This window comes from Lonchura striata, chromosome 6 (assembly GCF_046129695.1).
Source record: "Lonchura striata isolate bLonStr1 chromosome 6, bLonStr1.mat, whole genome shotgun sequence".
In the NCBI taxonomy this organism is placed as follows: domain Eukaryota; kingdom Metazoa; phylum Chordata; class Aves; order Passeriformes; family Estrildidae; genus Lonchura; species Lonchura striata.
Genome location: NC_134608.1, coordinates 44354713 through 44378607, shown reverse-complemented (window position 1 = coordinate 44378607; position 23895 = coordinate 44354713). Strand labels below are relative to the sequence as shown.

General features: G+C 39.1%; 1 protein-coding gene across 2 annotated transcripts; it reads right to left on the bottom strand.

The window, feature by feature from the left end:
• Positions 1–1518: 1518 nt before the first annotated feature.
• CHKA (choline kinase alpha) lies at positions 1519–23732 on the bottom strand. Of its 2 annotated transcripts, XM_021555074.2 has the most exons (12): positions 23411–23732; positions 20042–20153; positions 13123–13176; positions 9339–9452; positions 8582–8715; positions 8210–8314; positions 7790–7848; positions 5647–5734; positions 4643–4751; positions 4058–4164; positions 3646–3727; positions 1519–2910 (listed from the first exon to the last, which is right to left on the bottom strand). In XM_021555074.2, exons 1-12 carry the CDS (start codon positions 23707–23709, stop codon positions 2851–2853), a joined length of 1323 nt encoding a protein of 440 aa, XP_021410749.1. In that variant the 5' UTR covers positions 23710–23732; the 3' UTR covers positions 1519–2850. The 2 variants fall into 2 exon arrangements, with proteins under 2 accessions (XP_021410749.1, XP_021410750.1); XM_021555075.2 differs by lacking the exon at positions 13123–13176.
• Positions 23733–23895: the final 163 nt, after the last annotated feature.

Here is a 23895-nt window from a genome sequence, read left to right as displayed (position 1 = left end):
TGTAGTGATGCACTTTGAACATATAAATAGTTGTGGGAGTGATGGGGATAACACACTAGGGCTAATTACCCACTGACTTACCTCCAAATGGTGGCTGAGATAAGGTGTCTGGCTAGAGAAGCAATAGCTTCCTTTAAATGTAACAAATGTTCTTCTTTTAACTCTTATACCAAAAATCACATTTTTGGTTAATAGCAGGTCCAGAGACAAGAATTCACAAAGTGGAGATAAAACTCAGCAGTTTCAAGCAAGAGCTCAAGTACAAATTGTTCTTACAAATCAAGTGAAAGGAGAATCAATCAGTAGTTTTTAAACTGCCTTTCTGAAAAGCAAATCAGTTTGACCATAACCATTTTGAAGTTAAAAACTAAGAAATACTTATCTTTTTACTGAGTCTTATGAAGTGCCAGTACATTTAAATAGCTGCTTTATCAGCCTATAAATCAGCTTTAACATTCAGTGACTATGAGTAAGAGAAAGTTTTACTCCAGTTCCTTTGTCTACTCCAAGCTCTCCAAGAACACAGAAGGAACTTGCCATCAATAGCCAAGTCTTAAAAAATTACTAGGAAGTATCTAAGCATTGTCTCTTCTCACAAGTGTTGACTTCCCTATATCCCCAACAAGTATACCACAACCCACTCAGGGGTATCATATCCTTTTAAAAACCAATTCATATTACAGAAGGCACTTGCTGGAGCATGCTTTGCTTTCCTTCAAGGTCCTTCCTCACCCTGAGAGATCACAGTAGAAGTGCTGGTGTACAGCTGCAGTTCCAGGACTTGCCCAAAGCATCTCACCAGGGAACTTGAGTTTCCTCTCAGAATTTACAAGGCACTGCAACTCCCTTAAAGGGGATCACCGCACTACTGTGACTGAGTCCCCTTCCCAATTTGCTTCTGAGAAACGTGAAGTGATGAGTCAGTATCCATGGGTGGTTTCTCAAGAGCTTGAATTTACTCTTGGAATACTTTCCAAGATTCTAGACACATATTACATATCAATAATATTTTCAATTATCTGCAAAGCCTCATTCTGAAGTGTTTGTTCCCACCCTTTTCCCTATACTGCCATTTCTACTGGGTTTGCTGTGTGTGCAACAATACTGTAAATGAAGCCTTCAGCAGCCTAGAGAAGTGACCTGGCTGTTCATAATGGCACACATCATGAAGTGTTTGTAGTAAAATTCCATGTGTGCTAGTACCTTTTAACTTTGCTTTGGGGGTAGTTAACAGGGCAGATAGAGTGAAGTGCTTCAGCTAAAACTCTTCCTACCACTAAAGCTATCAACTTAGAAACTGATGTTCAATTTGCTTTTCATTGGTTGCTTTAAACACCTTTCTTTCTATTAGAATTCAATTATATAATAAACACTGAAGACACATTTAAGTAGATCTATTCCAGAGCACTAAGCCTGTATCTCAGTCTGTCTTCACAAGGATTCAACAGAGATTAGGGCCAGAAAGGGCATCTATTTTATCCTGCAGCTGTAACAGAGATTCAAGAATATCAACAACAGTGCTTTTAAGTGCTTTATCTTTATTATAAAGTATTAATAACGATGTATGGAAAATGATTCTCTGTACAAGAGCGTAACATGACAGCCTTTACAAGTTCTGCTATACAGTACATGAAATGCTGCACATTTTTTCAGCCGCTTCAAACAGTATTTGCTATACAAGTCAAAAAGGATAAACTTAGAAGTTTGTTTATAATACAGTGTGTTAGAAAGCACAAGTAACATTCAAAATAAACAAGCTCCCAAAAATCAAAGGAAATCTTTAGATGGCATGTACACAGATTATACTCAAGTTTCAATATACATGTTATTGTTCCCCACAAGATGCTCCACTTTACTGGATTCCTGGAATATGATGAGAATTGGAGGTGCAAGAAAAGCACCTCTCAAGCCACATAAGAACTGGATGAGCAGAACAGCAATTTCCTGAAGTGCTCTCCACAGTCTTTGGCTCTACTATTTATTACAGCCATATACTGTGGCAACACAAGAAGAAAGATGGGCCTCAATTACCAGTACTGTCAATGCCAATCCAGTTATCTGGGGAGCTGCTAGAGCAATTCAAGGCACTCTTCCCAGTGCTGCCAGCCCACAGAACCCCCTGTGCAGGACACAGCATTTTAAGAGAGCCAGGCTGGGCTAAAGCATATTCTTGAATGACATGGAACAACTCCTTCAGAATGCCCAGTTCAAAGCTCATTGGTACTTCACTTCCCAGGCACACCAGCCTAAGAGAAACATTCATGTGTGTGTCACTAACACTTTAAAGCACACTGCTTCAAGGTGTTTAGTTGCTTCTGGTAAAAAGTGGTGTAAGGTATCAGCAGCTTTGAAGATAGTGTTCTTGGGGCATGGTGAACCTAAACTCACAGTAAGTTTTTAAGCCTACTTCACAGTTTAGCAGTTGTCTCCTTCGCTTTTCCTTCTCCGTAAGAGGCAGTGTCTACAACAAATTAGCTTTTACAGCTGTTCCACTTACAACACAAACAAGAATGCCAACATCCCCCAAAAATGTACCCACAGCAAGTTTGCTCTGATGCATGTGGTATTGACACCTAATTTTAAGCTTCTCCAATAATACAAAATAGCTCCTAGATTGAAAAGATTTAAAGATACTGCATGGTTGTATTTTACTTTTGCCTCCCAATCTCATTCCAACTATTTACGGAACTGTAAACAGGTAATTTTTATAATCCTCAGTACTGTACACCTGCATTCCCAGGAACTGGAATTCAGCGACACCTTCATTAGAGATACAGTAGCCTAAGCACAGTGAAAGTTCTGTTCAGCTGCCCTCTTCATACAGTAACCAACAGGCTACTCCTCCCACATTCACACATTCAGCTTCCTCTTCTGATCAAAGTAGGCATCAAATCTGGATAACGCATATTCCTAGAGAAATAAGGGACATTCAGTATTCAGTAAACATAATGAGGAATTAACTGTGTTACTTTCCTAATCCATCATCTCAATGCACTAATTAGCTCTATTCAGAAGGATAATCTCTCCAGAGGTGTTCTGGCTTCTTAAAGTTTCCTCCAGTTTTATTTCGACTCTAACAGAATTAGCTGCTGCCAAAATATCAGAAAAAAAGGTACTAAAAAGCCCAGGACTTCACTGAAAAGGCTGGCTCCTGCAACACTTCCAGTAAGATATTCCATGTACCTGGCATTCCTATCACTTTACAGTACACTGAGCATAGACCAAGGGCTGGACTGATCAGTTTCTCAAGTACAAGCGGCAACCTGGCACAGATATTGCTGCACACTGAACATCACCATGGGACAACACATTCACTTAGAGTTTGCACTTAGTTTGAAATTCTCACTGCATGTTGGCCTCTCTCTTGCCTGGGATGTCTTACTGCAGAATAATGCTGCAATATAGCTGGACACAAGGCTGTACACTCCCTGCATAACCATGGGAACAACTTCTGAAATTTTTATGTTTACATTCTTAAGGAAAGAGCACAAACTAGTAACAGATGAATTTTTTAAAAGCTTTACACCACTTAGAAGGTACTAGTTGCTGTGAGAGACCATTCAATTGCATTTTCAATTATGTATCACAGGTTTAGATTGTTTTCAGTTGTGTTACAATTATAACAGTTACAATTATAAAACTCACCAGGTACCCAAACTCAATGGATGAGATCTTTGCTTGTATAATAGACCACAGACCCCAGAAGAAGTGTGATGCAAGGGCAAACCTGAAATTACAAAGCTATGTTATTGAAATAAATACGCAGCTAAGTCACAACACCTTATTTCCATGTCCTCTCAGAACAGTATTCCCTAGTTTGGGGATGTCCACACCTTTTCTTCAACTATGATACTACAAAAATAATGCCCCATTGAGTAGTATTCTGTTTACTTCACTAATAGTGTATATCACATATCTAATGTTACAGTGTTTGTTCTTTATCGCATATAAATAGCTTTCAATCTCTCATGGCTCAAGTTCCTCCACCCAGTGAGATATATACAAGTCTAAGTACCACAGTGGAAGTCTGAAGATACAATTCTACAAGGCAAGTTACCTGTTAACTTCTACCAACACTTCTTCTTCTAGTTCGGACTTCTCATCATTGCTCAGATTTTCAAAGCCATCATGGAATGCAGACAGGTAACTGGAGAGGAAATGAAGCTGGAAGGCAAATAAACAACCAAGTTATAGCTTTTCATCTCAAGATATGTTTGTTTCTTTCAGGCCTAGGCAGACCTAATAAGTTGGTATTTATTTTTTTCCAATCATCAACAGTGTTGGAGTTAGCTTTAAGATTAATGTGATTCCAACAATTGCTTGAAAGTCTGGTTTAAGAAAAGTTATAATACTAGGACAGGCAGCATATTGCTACTGCTAACTAATTTAATAGTTGCAGTCTACAACTACTGGACTTTTTGTGGTGGATGGCTACACCGCCTGTAGTACATATTCTATCCCGAATAGCTATTAAATTACTATGATTTTTAAAGCAAAGGCAGTCACGATTAGACAAAGTATTAACACTTGAGGAAACTCAAGTGGAGGAAATATCTTGAGACACAATAAGTCTAATAGAGAACTAAAAAATAATTAAGATGAAGACTGGACACTGGCATTTAACTATGTCTTTTGTGTCTACCTGCTGTTTCTTTGAAGGATATTTAGGAACACTGGCTTTGAAGAATGGGTACTTCTCATATGAGTAATCATACATCCATTCACAGAAGTGATTTCCAATGTCAAATCCTCTGAAAAAGAAATAAAGACAAAGTACCTCAATATTTGCAAACTAGCAATCTGGAGTTTTTTTAAGCAAACCCAAAATCAAGTTTAAAAGCATTGGGCTACTCAGAATTTACTGCACTTTTGCTGCAGGTAGAGAACTGATAACCAGTTTTTGCAAGTTATTATAATAACAGTAAAGAGCGGCAGTTAAGAATGAAAGCTACCAGCTATGTGAAAATACTAGAATTTGCTACCAAACTTTATACCAATGGAGACAGTAAAAATACTTGAGTATGTACTACATCTCAACATGAAGTCAGACATCTCTAATATTGGCATTCTTACAGGCAAAGAAGTAATATTCAAAGTTTTCAACATATTCCACTTGTACATTATTGAAATTCACTGGAATTCCAGCTATGGTGATGTTTAATCCCAGTGACTATATACACTCAGGTCATCCTTAAAACTTAAACTAGATGGCTGAGGGAAGAAAAACAAGCATGTTGCATAACCATGTAGTGAAAAGCTTGTATTCTTGTCTGCATAGATGAAAAAGCCATTAGGACAGAAAAAACACCAAAGCAAAGCTGTCCTACATACATATGTACACAAAATCTACCCTTTTCCTCAGCTTCCCACCAGAAAGACATTTTTGACATGCAAGCAAAAAGCCATTTGTGCATAACAAACTCTCTAGTCTGAACAATCAAGAAACCACAGCAACTTTGCCTCTGCTGTATGCCTAAACTCAACAGCATCAGAACTGTTTTGATTGATTATATTTGCTAACCACCACTATCAAAGCAGAACACAATTCACTAAAATAGACAAACAAGCACTAATGCAGCACTTGGCCTCCCTGCAGCATGCAGAAAGAAACATACTCCCATGCTGAAGAGAAAATAAAGTTTTTACCGGTAATTATAGCTGCTGTATTCAAAGTCAATGAGCATCAGCTTTTGATTTTCTGAACTCTCTCTGCCTTCCAGAAGTAAGATATTACCTGAAAAGTAAGATAACACTGCATATTTAATAATGCAGGAAAATCTGAGAAAAGCAATACTGTGAATCTCAAGGAACATTTTTCAGCTAATCTCAGTTATCCCTTGTATCTGCACAGAAGAATTATAGGTGTGCTGGTTTTGGCAGGGGCAGTTAACTTTCTTCATAGTAGCTGGCACAGGGCTATGTTTGGATTTGTGGTGTTGATAACACAGGGATGTTTTTGTTATTGCTGAGCAAGTGGTTCTGTAGAGTCAAGGACTTTTTTTCTTCACAGCCCAGTGAAAAAAGGGACTGGGGTGCAGGCAGAGTTGTGAGGAGATACAGCTGAACAGCTGACCACAGGAATATCCCATACTATATGCTCACTATGTAGAGTGGGAAGGAGGAGGAAGAGGGGATGTTTGGAGTGATGGTGTTTGTCTTCCCAAGTCTGTGTTGTGTATGATGGGGCCCTGGTCTCCTGGGGACAGCTGAACACCTGCCTGCGGGTAGCAGTGAATTAATTTCTCTGTTTACTTTGCTTGTGTGAGCAGCTTTTACCTTCCCTAATTAACTGCCTTTATCTCAGCCTATGAGTTCTCACTCTTACCCATCCAATTCTCTTCCCAATCTCACTGGGAAGACTGAATGGCTCTGTGGGGCTGAGTTGCCAGCTGGGTTTAGTTAAAGCCAAGTTTGCACTGGCTGTTCACCAGCTCTCTGGAAGTCGAGATATACAGCTTTACCTTGTAAAGCTGAAAGCAAGAAAGTTTTCTCTGTACAGGGAGAGGCAAATTTGTTCTCCCAAGGATCTTCTATCCCCAGTTTAGCTTGCAGTTGGCTCAGGTGGCCCTGTCAGCCTTAGCAGTCCTTGCTGCATTGTTTCTTTGCACAGCTTGAGATCTATAAATTTCACAGCATTTTTCATATCAGCATAGCACTCTCACTGATCCTACAACACTTGGGACAGAAATTGCTTGTCAACAGCCTGAAAGTCAGTCTGATCATTCTGCTGTTCTAATATGTGGCACAACCATTATCTATACAGAAAGTTTAGGCCATTGCTTATGTGTCTTTCAATTCACAGTGACTATAATTCATCTAAAAGACATCAAGTCTGCCTATGTCAAGTACCAGTTAGTAGATAAATGTAGAGCAATGTCAAGTTCTGCAGTAGTGTGACTCTGAAGGTACATCTGTTCTCCATGCACCAACAGAAAAAGCAGCACAGTATTTCACACACATCCCTCAAACCCCTTGGAGCTTTAGGCTCCCCAGCTTGCCTCAGCCCTACTATGCTCTGACTTCTCCAGTAGTGCACTTTGCCACATCAGCAAGGAGACCTCAAACTTCACCACCACTGACATCTCAGGTTAGTGGCCTTTTCCCCTTGTGCTGCCTCTCCTTATGTACCTACCCTCCAGGGCAGTTCCTCTGCTGTAGCTGACAAAGCTGGGACCAGTGACAACAAAACAGCCCTAGACACAGTCCTACTAGAGCATCCTTCCACTTCAGCCCAGCTTGTCCACTGTTCAGGTGACACAGCATACCAAGCACACCTTCAGCCTTGCTTCCTTCTCATCTTTTACAGTAACTGGCTCAGGAAAATTGTTATTCCTTCCACGACTCCGAATCAACACTAAAAAAAGGTGGATAAGGTTTTCCTAATGTTTCTTACCAGTACAAATTAACAACTGCCATGTCAAAATGCCCTACTCTCCATTTTCACCACTCACTGCACTTTGGCATCTTTCTTTTAAAACAGCTCCAGTATACCCTACTCTGACTGTGTATATTGCAGCAAAGCAAGGTATGGTCTAAACACAAAACACAAGGCTCCCATCATCAACTGACCTGTACTAACAAGAGCATGAGTACATTCTTAGCTTAACCCAGTCATGACCCCAGAGTTCTCTGAAAAAGCCTGAAGGGTTGCAGAAGCCCATACTTTGCTTTGGTATAGCACACCAGTCAGGGCAGTGTCTCCACAATGTGGCTACCTCTAGGAGAGCAAACAAGTAACAAGAAAAGGCTCAACAGTACATCACTGAGCAATATTGAAATAGCAGCTTACCCTCTTGACAATCATTGTGGCAAAATACAACTGGTGAAGAAGTAGCTTCAAGCATAGCTCTAGAAAAAAGCAACAGAGCATCTATTAAGTAACAAATTACTTAGTTCAATTCAACTTCCAGGTAATTTTGTTGTAAGAATTTGGAACACTATTCCCTCCTAGCAACAGCCTGCTTTCTTAATGAGGAACAAAACCTCAGCGCAAAGTTTGACTTCATGATCAGTAAATCAGATTAGCAGTTTCATCAAAGAATTTTGTATTTGTATGGGACTCAGGTTGGTCACAGAACCAAAGAGTCCTCGGCTTGCAAAGTAAGATGAATATAAAGTGTTATACTGTATAACATGTCTGAACAAGTATACAAAAATCTATCCAGAAACTGTGGAGATTAGAAGATAGTGGTAGACAAAATAAGCCTACCTTAGATTTTTCATTTCCTGGGGGAGATTGTAACTGAGAAGTTTGTTTAGTTTTCTGGTTTGGCATTCTCTGGTAAATTTAATCCTCAGCACTTGATTTAGATACCTGGTAAAAAAAGAGACAATAATAAAGGATTTGGAACAAGGAGTATATTATTCTTCCCATACTATGATATCATTTAAACTAAAATCAAGGAAGTTTGAAAGAGTTACTGAAGAAAACATTACTGTTATTCAAGGTAACCGAAGTCCTTGATATCATAGTTTCTGGGTACAGTGAAAGCTTGTGTTCTCAGGCATTCAGGAAGAATGATCTGCTTATCAAAATTACAATAGGTCACCTTTTTTCCACATAAAGTATTGCATAACTTACTTTTCCATTGTTCCAAAAAGCCACTTAGGTTCCTTATTAAATGGCATTTTCATGCCATGAAATCTGGCCATCTTCTCAGCTATTTCAGCAGATATGTCAGGTAAGCTTAGTTCTTCAGTGGTCAATTTCCTGCTCTGTAATAAAATGCAGTATTCTTACAATACAGTTAATTGACGAGTTACAGAATTGATTAATTATAAACACTAGCATTAGGGTCCATGCAGTATAGTGTGAAATACTAGCATAGTACTCAAGCAATACTCTTTTTTTGCTCACAGGAGAACTTACGAAGTTGCTGCCTTTGGAAAAGCTGTTAGTCAGCCCTACTAACAACTTAATCAATTCACTTCTAGATGCAAGAACTGGGGAGTATCACATCTCACACTAAGAATATCTTCAAAGCAGATCAAGTATAAATATTTAAGAACATCAAAAGCATCTGCTCTTGTTGCTGTTAAGGGGAAGTGTTACTCCACAGCTTCCCCATGCTATGTTTGGTATCTAATAGGCTTTTTATCTTCATTTATTAGCCTCTGCTAGAGTTGTAGAGTTTTTAGATATCTCTCCCTGGCAAGAGCTACAATGGGGCTCTCCAACACCCACTCTAACTGTATCTAATTACAGACAGCAATTACTACAGGCAGCCAAGTATTCCATTCCCACATCTCTGCTTTTCTGGGCAGTCCAGAGACCTCCTTGTCACGGTCAATTAAAACAGCTTCCAGCAGCCCACTAACTAATTATGAGCAGGACTTACGGGAATGAATTCCTCCAGTCGCCCTTGTGGGAAGATTCCGTACAGCTTTGGGCCGAGCGCTCTCTCTGCAAGAATGGCAAACATAACACTTTCCAGAACCATGGCTTCTGCTCCCTACCAAAAAAACATTATCAAAAGCATTAGTTGGTGCTTGCACAGAAATTAATGTGGGTGTGGGCAACAGCTAAACTGTTACCAAGTGAGAAATTTTAGGGCTAGCTTTGAAAAGACTCAACATTCTACTCAAAGTTTCTTGACCAATAACTTTTAGTCAGCATGGGAGCAATACAAGTATTTTGCTTTCAAGTTTAAAGCTGGGGAAGAAAATCTGTATTACTTAACTTCTGGTGGACCAGGTCAAAGGAAAACTGCAAAAACCAAACCAGCTTCTCCTCTCTAACCTGTGGAAACTCTGCAAATTCATTTCCTAGAGGAGTTCATCCCACTGAAACAACACAGGAACTATAAATATTATCCTATATCAACTATTTTGATACTCTTCAGAACACTATCTCTCAAAAGAGCATTTTAACTACACAAGTGAATGAAGTGAACAAATGAACAAAACTTTTCATTTAGAAGAATGATTTAGAATGTGCTTAATGGAAGGAATTCCTAAGGTGAGTTTTTGTTTTTTTTTTTTTTAAACTCAGGAATTAAAGCTCCTGTTAAGGAATGTGTGCGTGTGAATAAATGTTCTTCCCTTTCTACCACCAAACATACCTCAAGTTTCAGTAATTTTTCTCTAAGGTTTTCATACATCAATAGGCTTGCTTCATTACAGTAACAAGCAGACAACTTTTTAATATTAATTTAAAAGTTAATATAAATAGGAAATATTTAGTCTAAAAACACAGTTAATAATCACTTTCTGGATGGGTAAGATTATCTGTAAGTAAGCACAGAGGTCACATTATAAATATCTACTTCTAGCAATTATGTTCCTAAAGATCTTCCAAGCCTCTGCCTACTTTTGAGCAGCTCATGTCAAAGTCAGACTCATAAAACTTAATAGTGTAAGAAGGAAGAGCACAACATTAAGAAACCTCTTAGGTATTTCTGACCACAGATCCTTTTGCATTATTGCAGTCAACACAGTGTCAGACAGTATATAACTCTATAGAAGTTCCACTCTTGCGAACACTCCAGGCAGCACTGTTGACAAATTATTTTTATTACTGTCCCACACATTATTCTGAGATATTCAATAAATTCTAGAGTTCCATTTTGAAGTGTAGTAAAGATTCGTGTTACTGTGTTCTGCAGATGTTAAGGCAATTTGCATAAGAATGTACTGCATCTATGTTCTCCCCTCAATTTTAATCCCACTATTTTTTCAGTTTCTCAAAACACCAAATGCTTTATCCACTAACATAGCAAAAATATGTTTTAAACCATTTCACATGCCCTAATCATCACAGGTCTGAACTCTTTCCATTCAGTTCTGAAACCTAATGCCAAGCATCAAGAAGGAAATTATTTACAAGCTACTAAATGTCCACTCTATTATTAACCAACACAGACTTTGACTGCGTGTGGTACATCACCAGGCATGTTTAAGTCTATTCCCATTAAGGTATCAGCTCCTTATTTCCATATCTTACTGAAAAGATACTCACTATTCTTGAATAACAGAATGTACAAAAAAATCCCTGTTATTCATTAAGGCACCTCTTTATGCATCAGAAGTGGCAAGCACTAGAAGAACTTTCCTGTACTGAAACCAAATGGTTATTTGAGCACAAGTCCAATAAGAGTTTTGGAACAGTACCATCCATGTATTGTTCCATCCATGAAGGCTTCTCCTTCATAATACCCAAGGGACTTTTTACCAAGTGTCCACTCCATACACTGCTGTCAAACAGGATAGGTGTGGAAATAAACTACTAAAGGATGTTAAAGAAATTCTGCAGCAAACTGCATATGGACACTGAACAAATCTAGGTATCTGACTCTTCAGATTAATGTTCACCTGATGACTTCAAAGGATCAAGCACCGTAACCAAAGAAAATTATGTACCTCAATGCCTTCAAACATTTTGCAATATACTTACACTGCCAAGACAACATTTTAAGATATAAAGCTCTCCATTTTGACCAGTTTCAGAGATTCATCCATAAGCACTTGTATTTAGATTTCTGGAGAAGACTGGACCACTCATGCTTTTAAATGACTACTTAGAGATCAATGTTTTATTTTAAACCTAGCAATTATACACATTTTTTACAAGGCTTTCCCAGGATGCAACTCCCATACAGGCAATAAGAGATCAAATACCTTTATACACTTTAGTTGGAGCTGAAGCTTCTTTTTTTCCTGCCTTAACAAAAATTTCACTGTAAAATACATAAAGTAGTCATATTCTAAGGGAAATTACTGCAAGTCATAGCAAAACCAAAGTAAAACAAATAAATTCCTGTTAAAAGGCCTTATGAGCTGACAATGTCTAGACACAGTTGTCTCACACCAGGCAGCTCAGAAGCTACAATGACTTTGCTAGTGAACCCAGAGAATTTTATCCTCTAAAGAATATCATCTCCTCTCATAGCCAAGCACAAGAAAATTAACAAATCCATCCTGACAGTAATTCTTGAGAACAGATTCAACAGTGAAATTTCATCACTATGAGTTTAATAGCAGAAAACCTATCAGCAGAGAATCAATATTTTCAAGCAACAAATACCACAAATGAAGTTCTGAAGTTCAAAACCTTGTTTCCTGTACTGCAAATCTTCTATGAGCTTCTGCACCAGAGTGGGGCTTGTTTGGACTTTTGGGGGTTTCTTAATAACTTTAACTCCTTTTTTACATGATTGTGGTAGAGGAGAAATCAAGCCATCTCAATTTTTCATCTTTGAAAAAAAACAGAGGTATCAAACGAGTACATTTTTCAGTTCAATCTTGGTTCAACTGATTGAAGCTGTTCCAGTAAGCTAAACAAAAGTTCAACAAAACTTCAAAAGCAGTCATTCAACAACAAAAAAATTAAAACCAGTTTCAACTCACTAAGAAAAAAACCAAAGAAATGCTTGAAAATGTTTCAGATGGCATTCCCAGAAGGCAAAAATACAAGGGGAGAAAAGCAGCACTTATCAATTGAGTAAAATGTACTTTTCCCTAGTCACTGCCAAAATCATTATGAGCTGAAAACAGAGTACATAACAACCAAGGCATCTGGCTAGCATGCTGCAATGTTATCCCTTACTGAAAAAATACTGCCAGGGTAGAAATCTAAATCACCAAATCCTGTTCAGATGACTTCAAGAAAAGATACACTCAGCTAAATAATATGCTGCAGAAGAAATTATTCCAAATGCAAGAAATTTAAACTTTGGAGACCAGAGATGATCCAAGCACAGTGCTAACCAGGAACACTTCATATTTAAGAGCAAGTTCTCTCCAGCTCCATGTACTCTCCTCAGAGGAGTTATAAGTGTATCAAAAAATTAGGGATTAGGTAAAGCAGAGAACTGACATTCATCTACTCAAGGAGAGTCTAATACTAGAAATAGCAGTACTGATACCAATATTCAAAATGGTAAGAAACCATTTAGGTTTAGGGTAGAATTGGGGGCCTGTTTCTTCATAACGTGAGATGCTTGAATCTTTCCAAACTACATTCAGACGCTCAAATAATGTTGCTTCTGTGACCAAATACTTCGTACCTTTTCTACACATAGTCCAGGTGGAATAACTACTGGTTTAAAACAATTTTAAAGCAGGATCACCACATTTCCCTATAATCTACAAAATTCTGTGAAATAAGCAAATTTAATTACTCACTTGTAAGTCATTTTCCTTCTGAGACTGAACACACTCTCCCTTATTACAGGACCTCTATGAATGAGAAAAAGCAAACACAATGAGAAGATGAAATTTCAAGTTATTAACCTGCAACCACCAGAACAAAGGGAGTAGAAGTACCAGCTACAGTTAACTAAAAGTCTCAACACTGTCTCCGATCTGTGACAGCTACAGAACTAGTATCCATCTGACCTCTGACCACCACACTTTCAACAATTCCAAAATCTTTCAAAAGGATGTGCCATTGAGACCAAACCATTCATGTAAATACCTGATTTTCACTTATTTGTATTTTTTCCCAGTCTTTCAAAACAAGATTTCAATGCACCATAAGCTCAGAGGAATGTTTTTAATTAAGAGAATATTAAGTCCCTCTGCATGACATCTGGGATGAGATTCTTCCAGCCAAAGCACTTGAGACACATTACAGAAATTACATAAAAGCCTTACAAGGACTATTGGAAGAGTCATGTTATGAAGGTTGCAAAGCACTTTTTTGCTTATTACCCTATTTTCCAAATGCCTTGTGACTAGAAATTTCTTATTTAGAGCGTGCTGTCTTGGCTGTATGTCCAGTGTACCACTGGCTTTGCAAATCCAAGATTATTCTTAGAATGAATTGACCATGTAAGCTAAAGGTGTCTCAGTAAGAACCACAGTATACTAGCAAAACTTTAACAAATTCCATGAATAATGTATTGTGCTAGGGTTCTTAAGAGTCATTACAAAGCAGTTTAAGAATACTAAACCATACCCTCAGCAGCTGAACCCTCAATGGCACATGCTTTTAATAGAGATGCACATTTAAAAATACAAGATGTATTAAAAACCTTGTCCTATAAAGGGCTTGAAGGTAAGGAGAAGAGAAAGCAAATATCTGCTTAGAATTAGTGACAATTCGTGGCTGCTATTTATGTTGCAATTCCACCATTGACTGTTTAAACCAGACTAACTTTAGAGGCCCATAAAGGCAGCCTGCATCTCCACCTTCTCAACACAAACATTGCATTCACAGAACCATGTGCATACCTTCCTGTTCCACAGCTCTAACATGTCCAAAACAAGGGTGGAAATACGAACTTAATGGAATACAGTTAAGCAACACCAGCTGCCTTAAGTACAGTACAACAAGCTCTGCAGTTAAGAGTATTTCAGAAGCTATAGAAGAAGGATACTTAACAACAATCCATGGTCTTCCAGCAAGTACTTCCCATAACACTACTATATAAGTTTAAAACAAGACAATATGGAAACTACTATTACTTTATATTACTTTCAAGGAAATTAATAAAGTCCAAACATATTCACTACAGCTGAATGTGCAACTACTCAATAGCATTAAAATCATTTACAAAGGGCTTCTCTGAACAAGCATGGTCTACATCAATACCACTCTCAGATTTTTCTTGAACAGTCAAAGTTACTCACCATTCAGGAGTCTTTCCTGATAAGTGGTGCTCTCAGAATGGTTCGTTTCAATCAGAAGGTAAGCACATTAGACTTTTCCCTAAAACCTGAACTGGCATCTGCTTTCCAGAGCAGATACTGTATAAAGAGCTAGCCAGTTCCAAAAGTTCACCTCAAATTAGTGTTGGAGACAGCCTAATGGCATCTACTGTGCCATTAGAAAGGGGCAGTTAGGGCTTTACTGCAGTCATCACAAGAGGAGACTTCTGCAACATCCTTTCCCTCTTTTCTGTTCCCTCAGCATGAAGCATTAGTTTCCAGAAGAAAATTAATATAAATAACTTGCAAATATGAATGGGAGCTTGGAGAGGATCAGTCTTCACAAGAGGCCATGTACTCAGCCTAGAATTAGGAAATTCTTCACTATACATGGGCAAGGAGAACAAAGTAAGCAGAATGCCATATTATGTTCCAGGAGTTTAAGAGTTTAACAGATTAAAGTAGTAGAATTTGATTGTTTCCTGATTCAACACTCACCTCTGAGAACAGTGGTTCAAAATAAGCCATCTCATAATTTGATCAACCAATTGAGTTCTCTTATTCTTGGCAAAAATCAGTCAATTTCACTTTTTCCATAACCCTTAATAGCCCACTCCAACTACAGTCTAATTCTGAGAGCTATTCACATCAACAGATATTAGCAATTTTAATTACCTGAAAAAGAGAATTGCTGGGTAACTGCTAGAGCTTCTTAATTGTTCTCTCTACATGGAAACTAACTAGAAAAGGATATGTATTCTACAGCTTCAAGATTTCTTCAAATATTTGTTCAGAGCTTTTTTTTATTGTGGGAAGATTTATTCTTAAAGCCCTGAGAAAGTTCGCTATAGTTTTAGTAAGGGAACAGCTATATTCAATAGAAGTTGTTCAGAGTCTAATTTGTGATCATGTAAATTGAATGGGAAACACTACACATTGATTTTTGCTCAGATAACCAGACAGTGTTTATACATCTGGCAATTTGAAAACTGAGTTCAACATTTCCTTCCTAATGCCCCCAATTTATTTCTTCTGCAGCTGGAAGATCAAGTCTCTTACCAAAAATCCCAAATGATGCTTGACCAGAGAATTCTATAAGAGAAGGAACTTTAATCTCTTTTTTTATACATAACTTTGAGCTCTGCCTACAAACTTGAATAAAATATAACTCAATATTTCTGAGCATACTAAGCTTTAGTTTTCAATACTTCAGAATACTGCAACATTTGGAGTTAGATAAATCCCTAGGAATGCAAATCTTAAATCACAACATTACAATTAATTGCCTCAGAGGTTAGAGATGACGTAAGCAGGGGAAACTTTTCTAGAAGCTGTTGGCAGATGTCAATTTGAACTTCAGTGTATGGAACAAAACCAGCTTTAGATTTAGCAATAACCATTTCTGCTTCTCAGGATCTGCCATTGAGCACTTACCCCTGTCAGACCAGAAGGAACCGATACTAATTTGCTGAAGTCCTAAAAATCCAGCATGTGAAGAATTTCCAATTCAAGCTCTAAAAAAGCCAAAACTCCAATCCTCTACATTTCAAGTTACCATTCTGAGGGAGCAGAAAAAAGGAAGGGACAGTTTTTTGATATTCCGTTATTTCTGTAAACATTCAGATGCACAGACAGTAGCTGGTGCTACTTAAGGCTTACTTTTAAACAATGAAATCCAGTACTAAAGAAAATGAAAGCTGTAGAGAATGCTCCACTTCAGAGATCTCATACTATACCGTGAATCGTGTCTGTCACCTGGAAACCAGAGTGCTCTAGGCACGATCGCATGGGCAAGCCTGCAGCAGAGAACACATGCATATACAACTAAAGTGGTACATTACCCCCAGAACACCCTTAATGCCACCCAACACAAATATATCCCCGTAAGAGGTGCTTGGTTTCTTTCAAGCCGTCTGCCAGTGCCAGGGATTTGTAGTTACTCCATGCTACAAACAGACATGGACACCAACAACCACAGAAGACGTTGATAATTACAGTTACACAGCAGTCTGCATTTTATTTAGTTAGACAAAATAAAAGGCAGCAAGGCAGGTATGGAAAAAATTTAGCACACAACTGTGGCAACCATTTATACTCATTTTGCATCTGCTCACATAGAAATTGAGAGACCAGAAAGGAACATTAGGTATCCTGGTTTGGTTCTCCTCATTTGTATACAAGATTTTGTGTTGGCTGTTGTAAAGGTAACAGAGTCACAGTGCATCAGAGTTCAAGGGTCTTTTAACATGTGTAAAAGAATGGGAATCAATCCCTGAGTTACCTTCTGATAAGTGAACTTAAATTTCACCTTAATTTGAGCTTGTTTTTTGTTGATGCCACCTTATGTTGAAATCCTATTAGCATTTTCAAGATGCTGTTTTGAATTTAAGTAGAAACACTACAGTGATATGAATACGAAATCCAATTTTAAAGTCTGGACATTAAATGGCATATTGTTAGATAACCTTTTGTTTCAGTTGTTTACACTAATACAACCAACAGTTAAAGACATTCTGCCACAAGCTTTACTTTCAATGCTCCTCTTTAAATTTAGCAACTAAGCTGGAGCAAGAATTAAGTGAAGCAGAGTAAGACATTTCCCTTTTTTCAGTGTAGGACATATCTGCATTGTGCCTCAAACATTGGAGTTTTAATGTGGTTAGTACTTTAACCTGTCACAAGTACAATACTCGCCTTAAAAAAAAAAAATTCTGCTCAAGGATATACTCAAGAGAAGTCCTTGATTTGTAAACATCCATGCCAGTGCGACCATTCATAATAATGGCCGAGCCAGCACAGTTCATCTCCACCCAGCTCCCCCCAAAACAGTCATGCACACAAAAAATTGGCTTAAACATATCAGCTATGACAGAGGAAGGCACAAAGCCTTCCCTGTGTGGCAGCTTTAGCCAGCTGGCATGGTTTATATTGGATGAGTTTTATGTACTGACATTTGTGTCTTCCAAGACTCATAATAAGCAAACTGGAGCTATTTTCAAACTGCAAAAAAGGTTCATTTAAAAGGTGGCTCAAAGAGTTATCGTGCCAGTATCATTCATTCTTAAGTTAGTAATGAAGGATCTATTTTCCGCTTGTATTCAAAAATTTAACTTAAACTTGTCTTCTGTATGTACAATAATTTGGTGCAGGTTGCTATAGATCACACAGTATTTACAGTAAAGGGATAAAGAACTGATATCACTGGTTTGTGCTCCAATTTCAACAGAAGGTAAAATGGACAAGAGTTAAAACATGCTACAAAGGCTCAAACAAACAAGTGGTAACTACTAATACCCAGTGGCAGTTACAATTAAGTCATTGAGAATTAAGTTGTGATTTTAGCACAAGGTCTCAAAATTCAACTTACTTAAGCAGTGTTCCTTAATTCCTACAGGGTTTTTAACTTAAATAACTTTACTAAAAATGTCAAATTACTCCCACTTAACAGTCTTGTCATAACATTCTGCTTATGCCACCCAGACACTCAGAAATCCTATGTGGGGTTTTCAAAATACCCAATAATACAGTTTGCTTATATTTTAACTTGCATTTAAGGTATAGGGGCTGGAAGAGACAAATGTTTGTTGACAAAAATTGTGAACCTCAATGCAATCAAAGTTTTACCTTGGGACTTTCTCTGCTTACTTAACCATTAGTGAACTGCACCAACAAGAGCAGTCATTTCACTGCCACTATGGAAATAAAGGAAGTTAGACATCTCAAAAGATCCTTCAACACCAAGAGCAGAAAGGTTAGAAAGTTATGAACACACTTTCAATTTTCAAACCAAATTAGTTCTGATTTTAGAGTCCAAAAATTTATTTTGATTTCTTCAGTAGATAGGGGCAGAGAAGAGGCAAGTTAAAAAATACCCTGAGGGAAGAAGAGGGCAGCCAAATTCTAGTTTCCTTTGAAAAATAAGGGAAAGGCTATATTTCTTTACAGCTCTTGGGAAACAGAAGCTCTACCACTATAGTGGTTTTACAGCCCATGTTCCTACTCAAGCTTTCTACATATTAACACAGCATTACATTAAAACCAGTAACAATTCTTAAAAAAAATCCCAACTTAGCACCAGTCCTAGGAGCCATTTTGAAAACAAAGTTTCACACCCTCTCTTTTTTCACTCAGCTTTTACTAAGAGTGAAACTAAAGACTATTTAAGCTTGAATTACTGAACTTCTACACACTTCTCTTGTTTAAGAGTTTAACTTTCCCAACACACATATGGTGCTGTAGCCAAGCAATTCATGCTATTCCAAACCACTGGAATATTTTGCATGTTTCCGGTAAAGTTTGTTACTACGGGAAAGTTAACAACTCGCATAACATAATAAAGGAGCACATCAAAGTCACTAAAGCTACAGTTTCTATTGAGACTTTTAATAGTAAGTTTGGTCAAGACAGCAGAAGCAGGAAGAATGGGCTGAAATCTCAGGAACAGAAAATCTTCTGCAGATATTGGATCAGTTGTTCAAAGCAAGTGACTGAGTACTGGAAAATATAAAGTTAATGGATAATAAAACCAGACCCTCCAAGTCAAACAGAAACAATTGCCAACATACAAATGTAATGTTATGAAGCTGCAATTTTTCATAAGGTTAAACACTTATGATTGCTTATTTACAATATAATCAAGTAAGTAGCAGATATGGATAAGAGAAGACCTGCTGTACAGTGCTAGAGTAACAGCCTGTCAGCTTTAGAAGAGACCTTTAGAAGACTACAAAACAGTCTTTCTTTTAAATGTTACTATTTGAAACAGATTTGCCAACCACTTAAGGTGTGACAAATTTCAATTCTATTTACATTTTACTAAGCAAATAAAGTTAACATTAAAAGAGTTCAACAAAACATCTGGTTAAGTTTCTGTGCCAGCTATAAGGCATTTCACACATTCAGGAAAGCAGGTTTTGGAATGAGATGACTGTACAGTATTGATGTTCACACTTCATTCTTATTCTAAAACTATAGATCAAATTTTCTAGCAGCACAAGTACCCATAATATCTAATAAAATGTTTGAGCAGTGTATAAGCTTGACAAAACCTTCAACTAACCTCCAAGATTCGTAAGTGCTATCAATATTAAAACTAAGCAGTTTAGTCTCTTGCAATCTAGCTAGTTATAGCAAAGTCCTACATTCTGTACAGAAGCAAATTTTTCTGCAACACCACACTCAAAACTTAAGACCATAAACAAAACATTAATGCCCAAAGGAACAGCAAATGAGCCTTCAGCTAATTCACGCCAGCCGGTATCTGTGTAGAAAGGAGTGTAAGTTCTAGACAATAACAAACCATAAAGAAAACTGATTTCAGCTTGCAATCTACCCCCCACCACAGAAACATTCTCTAAAGGATAAAGCTGCATAGTACCGCCAATGAAGATCTCCAAACATGACAGGGAAGCTATAGAAACCCTCCCACTCCCAAAGCACTGTATGAACTCACCATCTGCAGGATTGCACCGTATAAACGCAGGAGAACTTTCCGTGGCTCATCTGCAACTGTCTCAATGGTATCAGGTAGTGAGCACTGAAACAGCATGTTGCTGAGGCCGCCTCTGGAGACACAGAAATAAATTGATTAGCTAACTTGGAAAAGCACACCTTTTGTTTTCAACAGATTAGAGGTGCAGTAAACACCCTTTTGGTGTGATTAACTGGTTTACTCTAACAAGAGAGTTTTCCAACAGTACCAATAACTCACATGAGACTTTGATTAAAAAAATGGCAGCTTCATGCTTCTTAGTACACTTCACCCAGAGCTATTGATCCAAATTACAGCTCAAGCTATTAGCCAATGGATGTAAAATGTAACAATTATGTAGATCTAAGTAAATTATTTTCAGTGATGCTGGAGTCTTGTCAAGATATACTTGGGTGCACAAGCAAAACAATCGCAGAAATAGTTTAAAACCATGCAGCGAATTTAAAACGCCAAATTTTAATTAAGAGCTGCTATCGCTGGGATTGGCAGCTACAAAACTCAGATATAAAGATTTAACCTGAATACTGTGCTATAGCATTGCTGAAGGAAGTCTTACTTCTGCTGTTTTTCTTAGGCACCCATTTTAAATTTTGAATTTTACAATTAAAGCAGTTCTTTATTTGAAATAAGCTGCTCATGTATTTGTCAAATCCAAAATCACAGTCAGTTTCTCTGATCTAGTATCTATCTAGATCAATAAAGCTATTGAAAACAAAATAAATGCTGTGACTTTCTCCTGTAAAAATACTGTTGTAAAAAAACTGTCTATCATCTGAATGACTAAAGCATAGATTTCCCTAGTTTCTATCTTGATGAGATTCTAAGTTTATTGATGTTCTTGCAGCTCTTAAGAACACACATCTACTCAACCCACATTTTCTTTACCGCTTTGCCTTTCTGCATTTTTTTTTATTATGTTCATGAATGAAATTTTCAAGTTTTCCTTTTGCAAGTGATTTTGCCTGTAAAATATAATACCTGCAGTGACCTTGGATTACAAGAATCCACAGCAGATCCAAAATGTAATGGCTAAAATGCAGTTCTCAGTCCTAACTTGACATTCCTTTCAATGCTTTTTCAAATATTCTTCTGGGCTCTTTCAACACAGTGGGGAAGCAGAAAAGACTTTCTGGAAAAAAAAAAAAACTACCAAGAAGGAGACAGGAGCTGGCCTACATATCCAAAGTCAACAACTAAGAAAAAAAGAAATCTCAAGAAAACAGGGTAAAATAGCAGCTGCACAATATGCTTAAGAAAGGAAATAGAAAAGAACCAGGTGGTTTGGCAGGCACCCAAAAAAGGATGTTTAGAGACAAGATATGAAGTAACTTTGAACCATGAAGGTGAACAGGTTGGAAAAAAACCCCAAGAGACAGATGGAAAGGATATCAAAGAAAGAGCAGAGTCAGCTACTCAAACACAATTCAAAAATTGGTTGGTTATACTAACTACACTTCTGGCTTTATCTAAACTGCACTAGACAGATTTTTGTGAAAAAAACATTTGCCACCTTTTCTAAGGCTCTGATAAAAACTTCGGTGAAGATACCAATAATTAAATAGAAGTACTAAGCACACAGAAAAATACTTTACAAGAAATACTGTACTAAAGCTCAAGAATATATGTAGAGTTACAGACTTCAAAAAATGCTCAGCCTGCACAGTGTGTGAAAGCCCAGAAATTTTTGGGTTTTTTTACCAGACAAGCCAAAGTGGAATGTCTTAGTGATGTCAAACTCCATTAAACAGAAGTTTCACTCTAGCATCTGTGGTGTTTAAGTTCACTATAGCATTTAAGACTTCAAAAGTTACCTGGAAAAGTTATCCAGGAAATCCATACAGGAGCATAACAAAAGGCACTGTTCTTCTGAAAGGTCACTTGACTCAACAGCTTGTTTAAAGGTCGAAAGGGCACATCTCACTCATACAGATAAAGCTACCAGCTACTTAACTGACAGCTGTACAAGAACACCATTTTGTAATATTAATGGACACATTGAAGAATGCATACTGACTGAAACCAGAATCAGCAAACCAATATGATGCATCTTCCAGAGATGAAAGTGGTGAGAAGACTTCTGCCAAAAAAATTCCAACTACCAATTAGCATGGCTTTATACATTCTTAAGTTTCAGCTCATCTTCTCTTCTGCCAAATTTAGAAACCACCAAGCCATTCTGAAGTGTTGCTTCACATGAGAGGTTTCCAAGAAATGCAAAGATAACTGTGCTAAAATGTAAGGCTCTAGAAAGTAAGAACCAAAGTCAGCAACACACACTAATACAGATGAAAATTTAATTACGCAACTCAAACTAGGCATATCAGACTAGTCTACTGTTTAGGAATTGTATTGGTTTTTAAAAATTCTCTCCCTTCATTAACTCCTTATGATCTTGTCAAGTGAGGAGAAACAATCTAAAAAACCAAACAATCTAAAAAACCTGCACTGGGTCTCAGTGCATTGCTCATTTTTTCAATACGGCTTTTAAAATAAATTTAGAAATGGGCAAGATGTGTTTTAACCATACTTTCACACATCAGAGCTTTGTCAACTGTGTATGCTCCCTTAGGTACCTAGGGTAGATGTGTGCATGGTTTGCTTAGGACAAAAGTAGAAAGTTGGGAAAGCAAACTGATAACAGTATCCCTTGAAACTGTCCTCGACTCCGTGTTTGATCAAGTAGAAAGATCCGTCTGGAAGATGTGAGACAAGCAGTGCATAAAGGGGAAACTCTGAACTAACATCAGTTTAGTTAGAAGAAAATAAAGATGCTATTTAATTCTGCAAAGAAGGCAAAGATCTCCAACACATGACATCATATGGCTTCCAGAACGTCCCCGATTTACATATTTCTGCTGCCAACGTGCTGAGTCACAAGCACCCGCTACAGTGTGCTGTAGATGACTCACACCGCCGGCACACCGCGTTTACCTGCTGCCTTCTCCGTGCGGAGCAGCCAGGGCCAGCCCCGCAGGGCCCTTTCCCGCGGCAGGGCGCTCGGTGCAGCGGTTTCTGCGGGCTCCATCCCTCCGCCGGCCGGGCTCGGGCCCCTCCCCCGGCGCGGGGCCGAGGCGGGGCCGCCGCGATGCAGCCGCCGCCTGCCCGCACCGCCACCCGCTCCGGGCCGGGGGCGCGGCAGCGCACCTGGCACCGCCCCGCGACCCCCGCACCGCCCCGCCCGCTCCCGCTAAACCCAATTCGGCAGCGACCTAAAATCATACAATGAATTTAAAGACGCAGCCCTTCGCCTCCCCCGCCGGTGTCGGCTCGGACCCGCGGCGCACCCCCGTCCCCGCCCCAAGGCTGGGCCACCTCCCACTCCGCGCTGACCTGATGGGGCTGATGCACAGCTGCTCTTCCCGCAGCCCCCGCCAGGCCCCCGGCAGGAACTCCTTGCACCACAGATACGCCCGGCGCCGCGTCCGGGGGTCGAGCGGCGGCGACTCCTCCTCGAGCGGCGGAGGCAGCGCCGGGGGCGGGGTCGCTCTGCCCGCCACGGTGGGATCCTTCCCCTCGGGGTCGGGGTGAGCCAGTGGTGAGGGCGGCTGACCGGTCGCGGCGGACCCGCGGCCAAGGAGGAGCCCGAGCGGGGACGGGTCGGCGTCGCCGTTGCAGAACTTGGTTTTCATGGCGCAGCGTGGGGGGGGCGCGGCGGCCGTTGGGGCGGCGGGTGGGGGCGGCAGCTCGCGTGCGGCAGCTCGCGTGCGTCCCTCCGCCGTCAGCGCCGGCGGCGAGTGAGCCCCGCGCTCGCGCCCGGCCCCCTTTTTATACGGCGTCTCGGCACGCGGGCCCGCTCGCGCCTCACGCTTCACGAC

What these genes read in the sequence shown, in the direction of transcription:
- CHKA (XM_021555074.2), bottom strand. Translation starts at nt 23,709, where the DNA reads ATGAAAACCAAGTTCTGCAACGGCGACGCCGACCCGTCCCCGCTCGGG. An exon ending in CAGGAAATGAAAAATCTAAG is followed by an intron (nt 7,849 to 8,209) that starts GTAGGCTTATTT and finishes GCTTTTTTCTAG; the next exon opens with AGCTATGCTTGAAGCTACTT. An exon ending in TACAGCAGCTATAATTACCG is followed by an intron (nt 4,752 to 5,646) that starts GTAAAAACTTTA and finishes TTTCTTTTTCAG; the next exon opens with AGGATTTGACATTGGAAATC.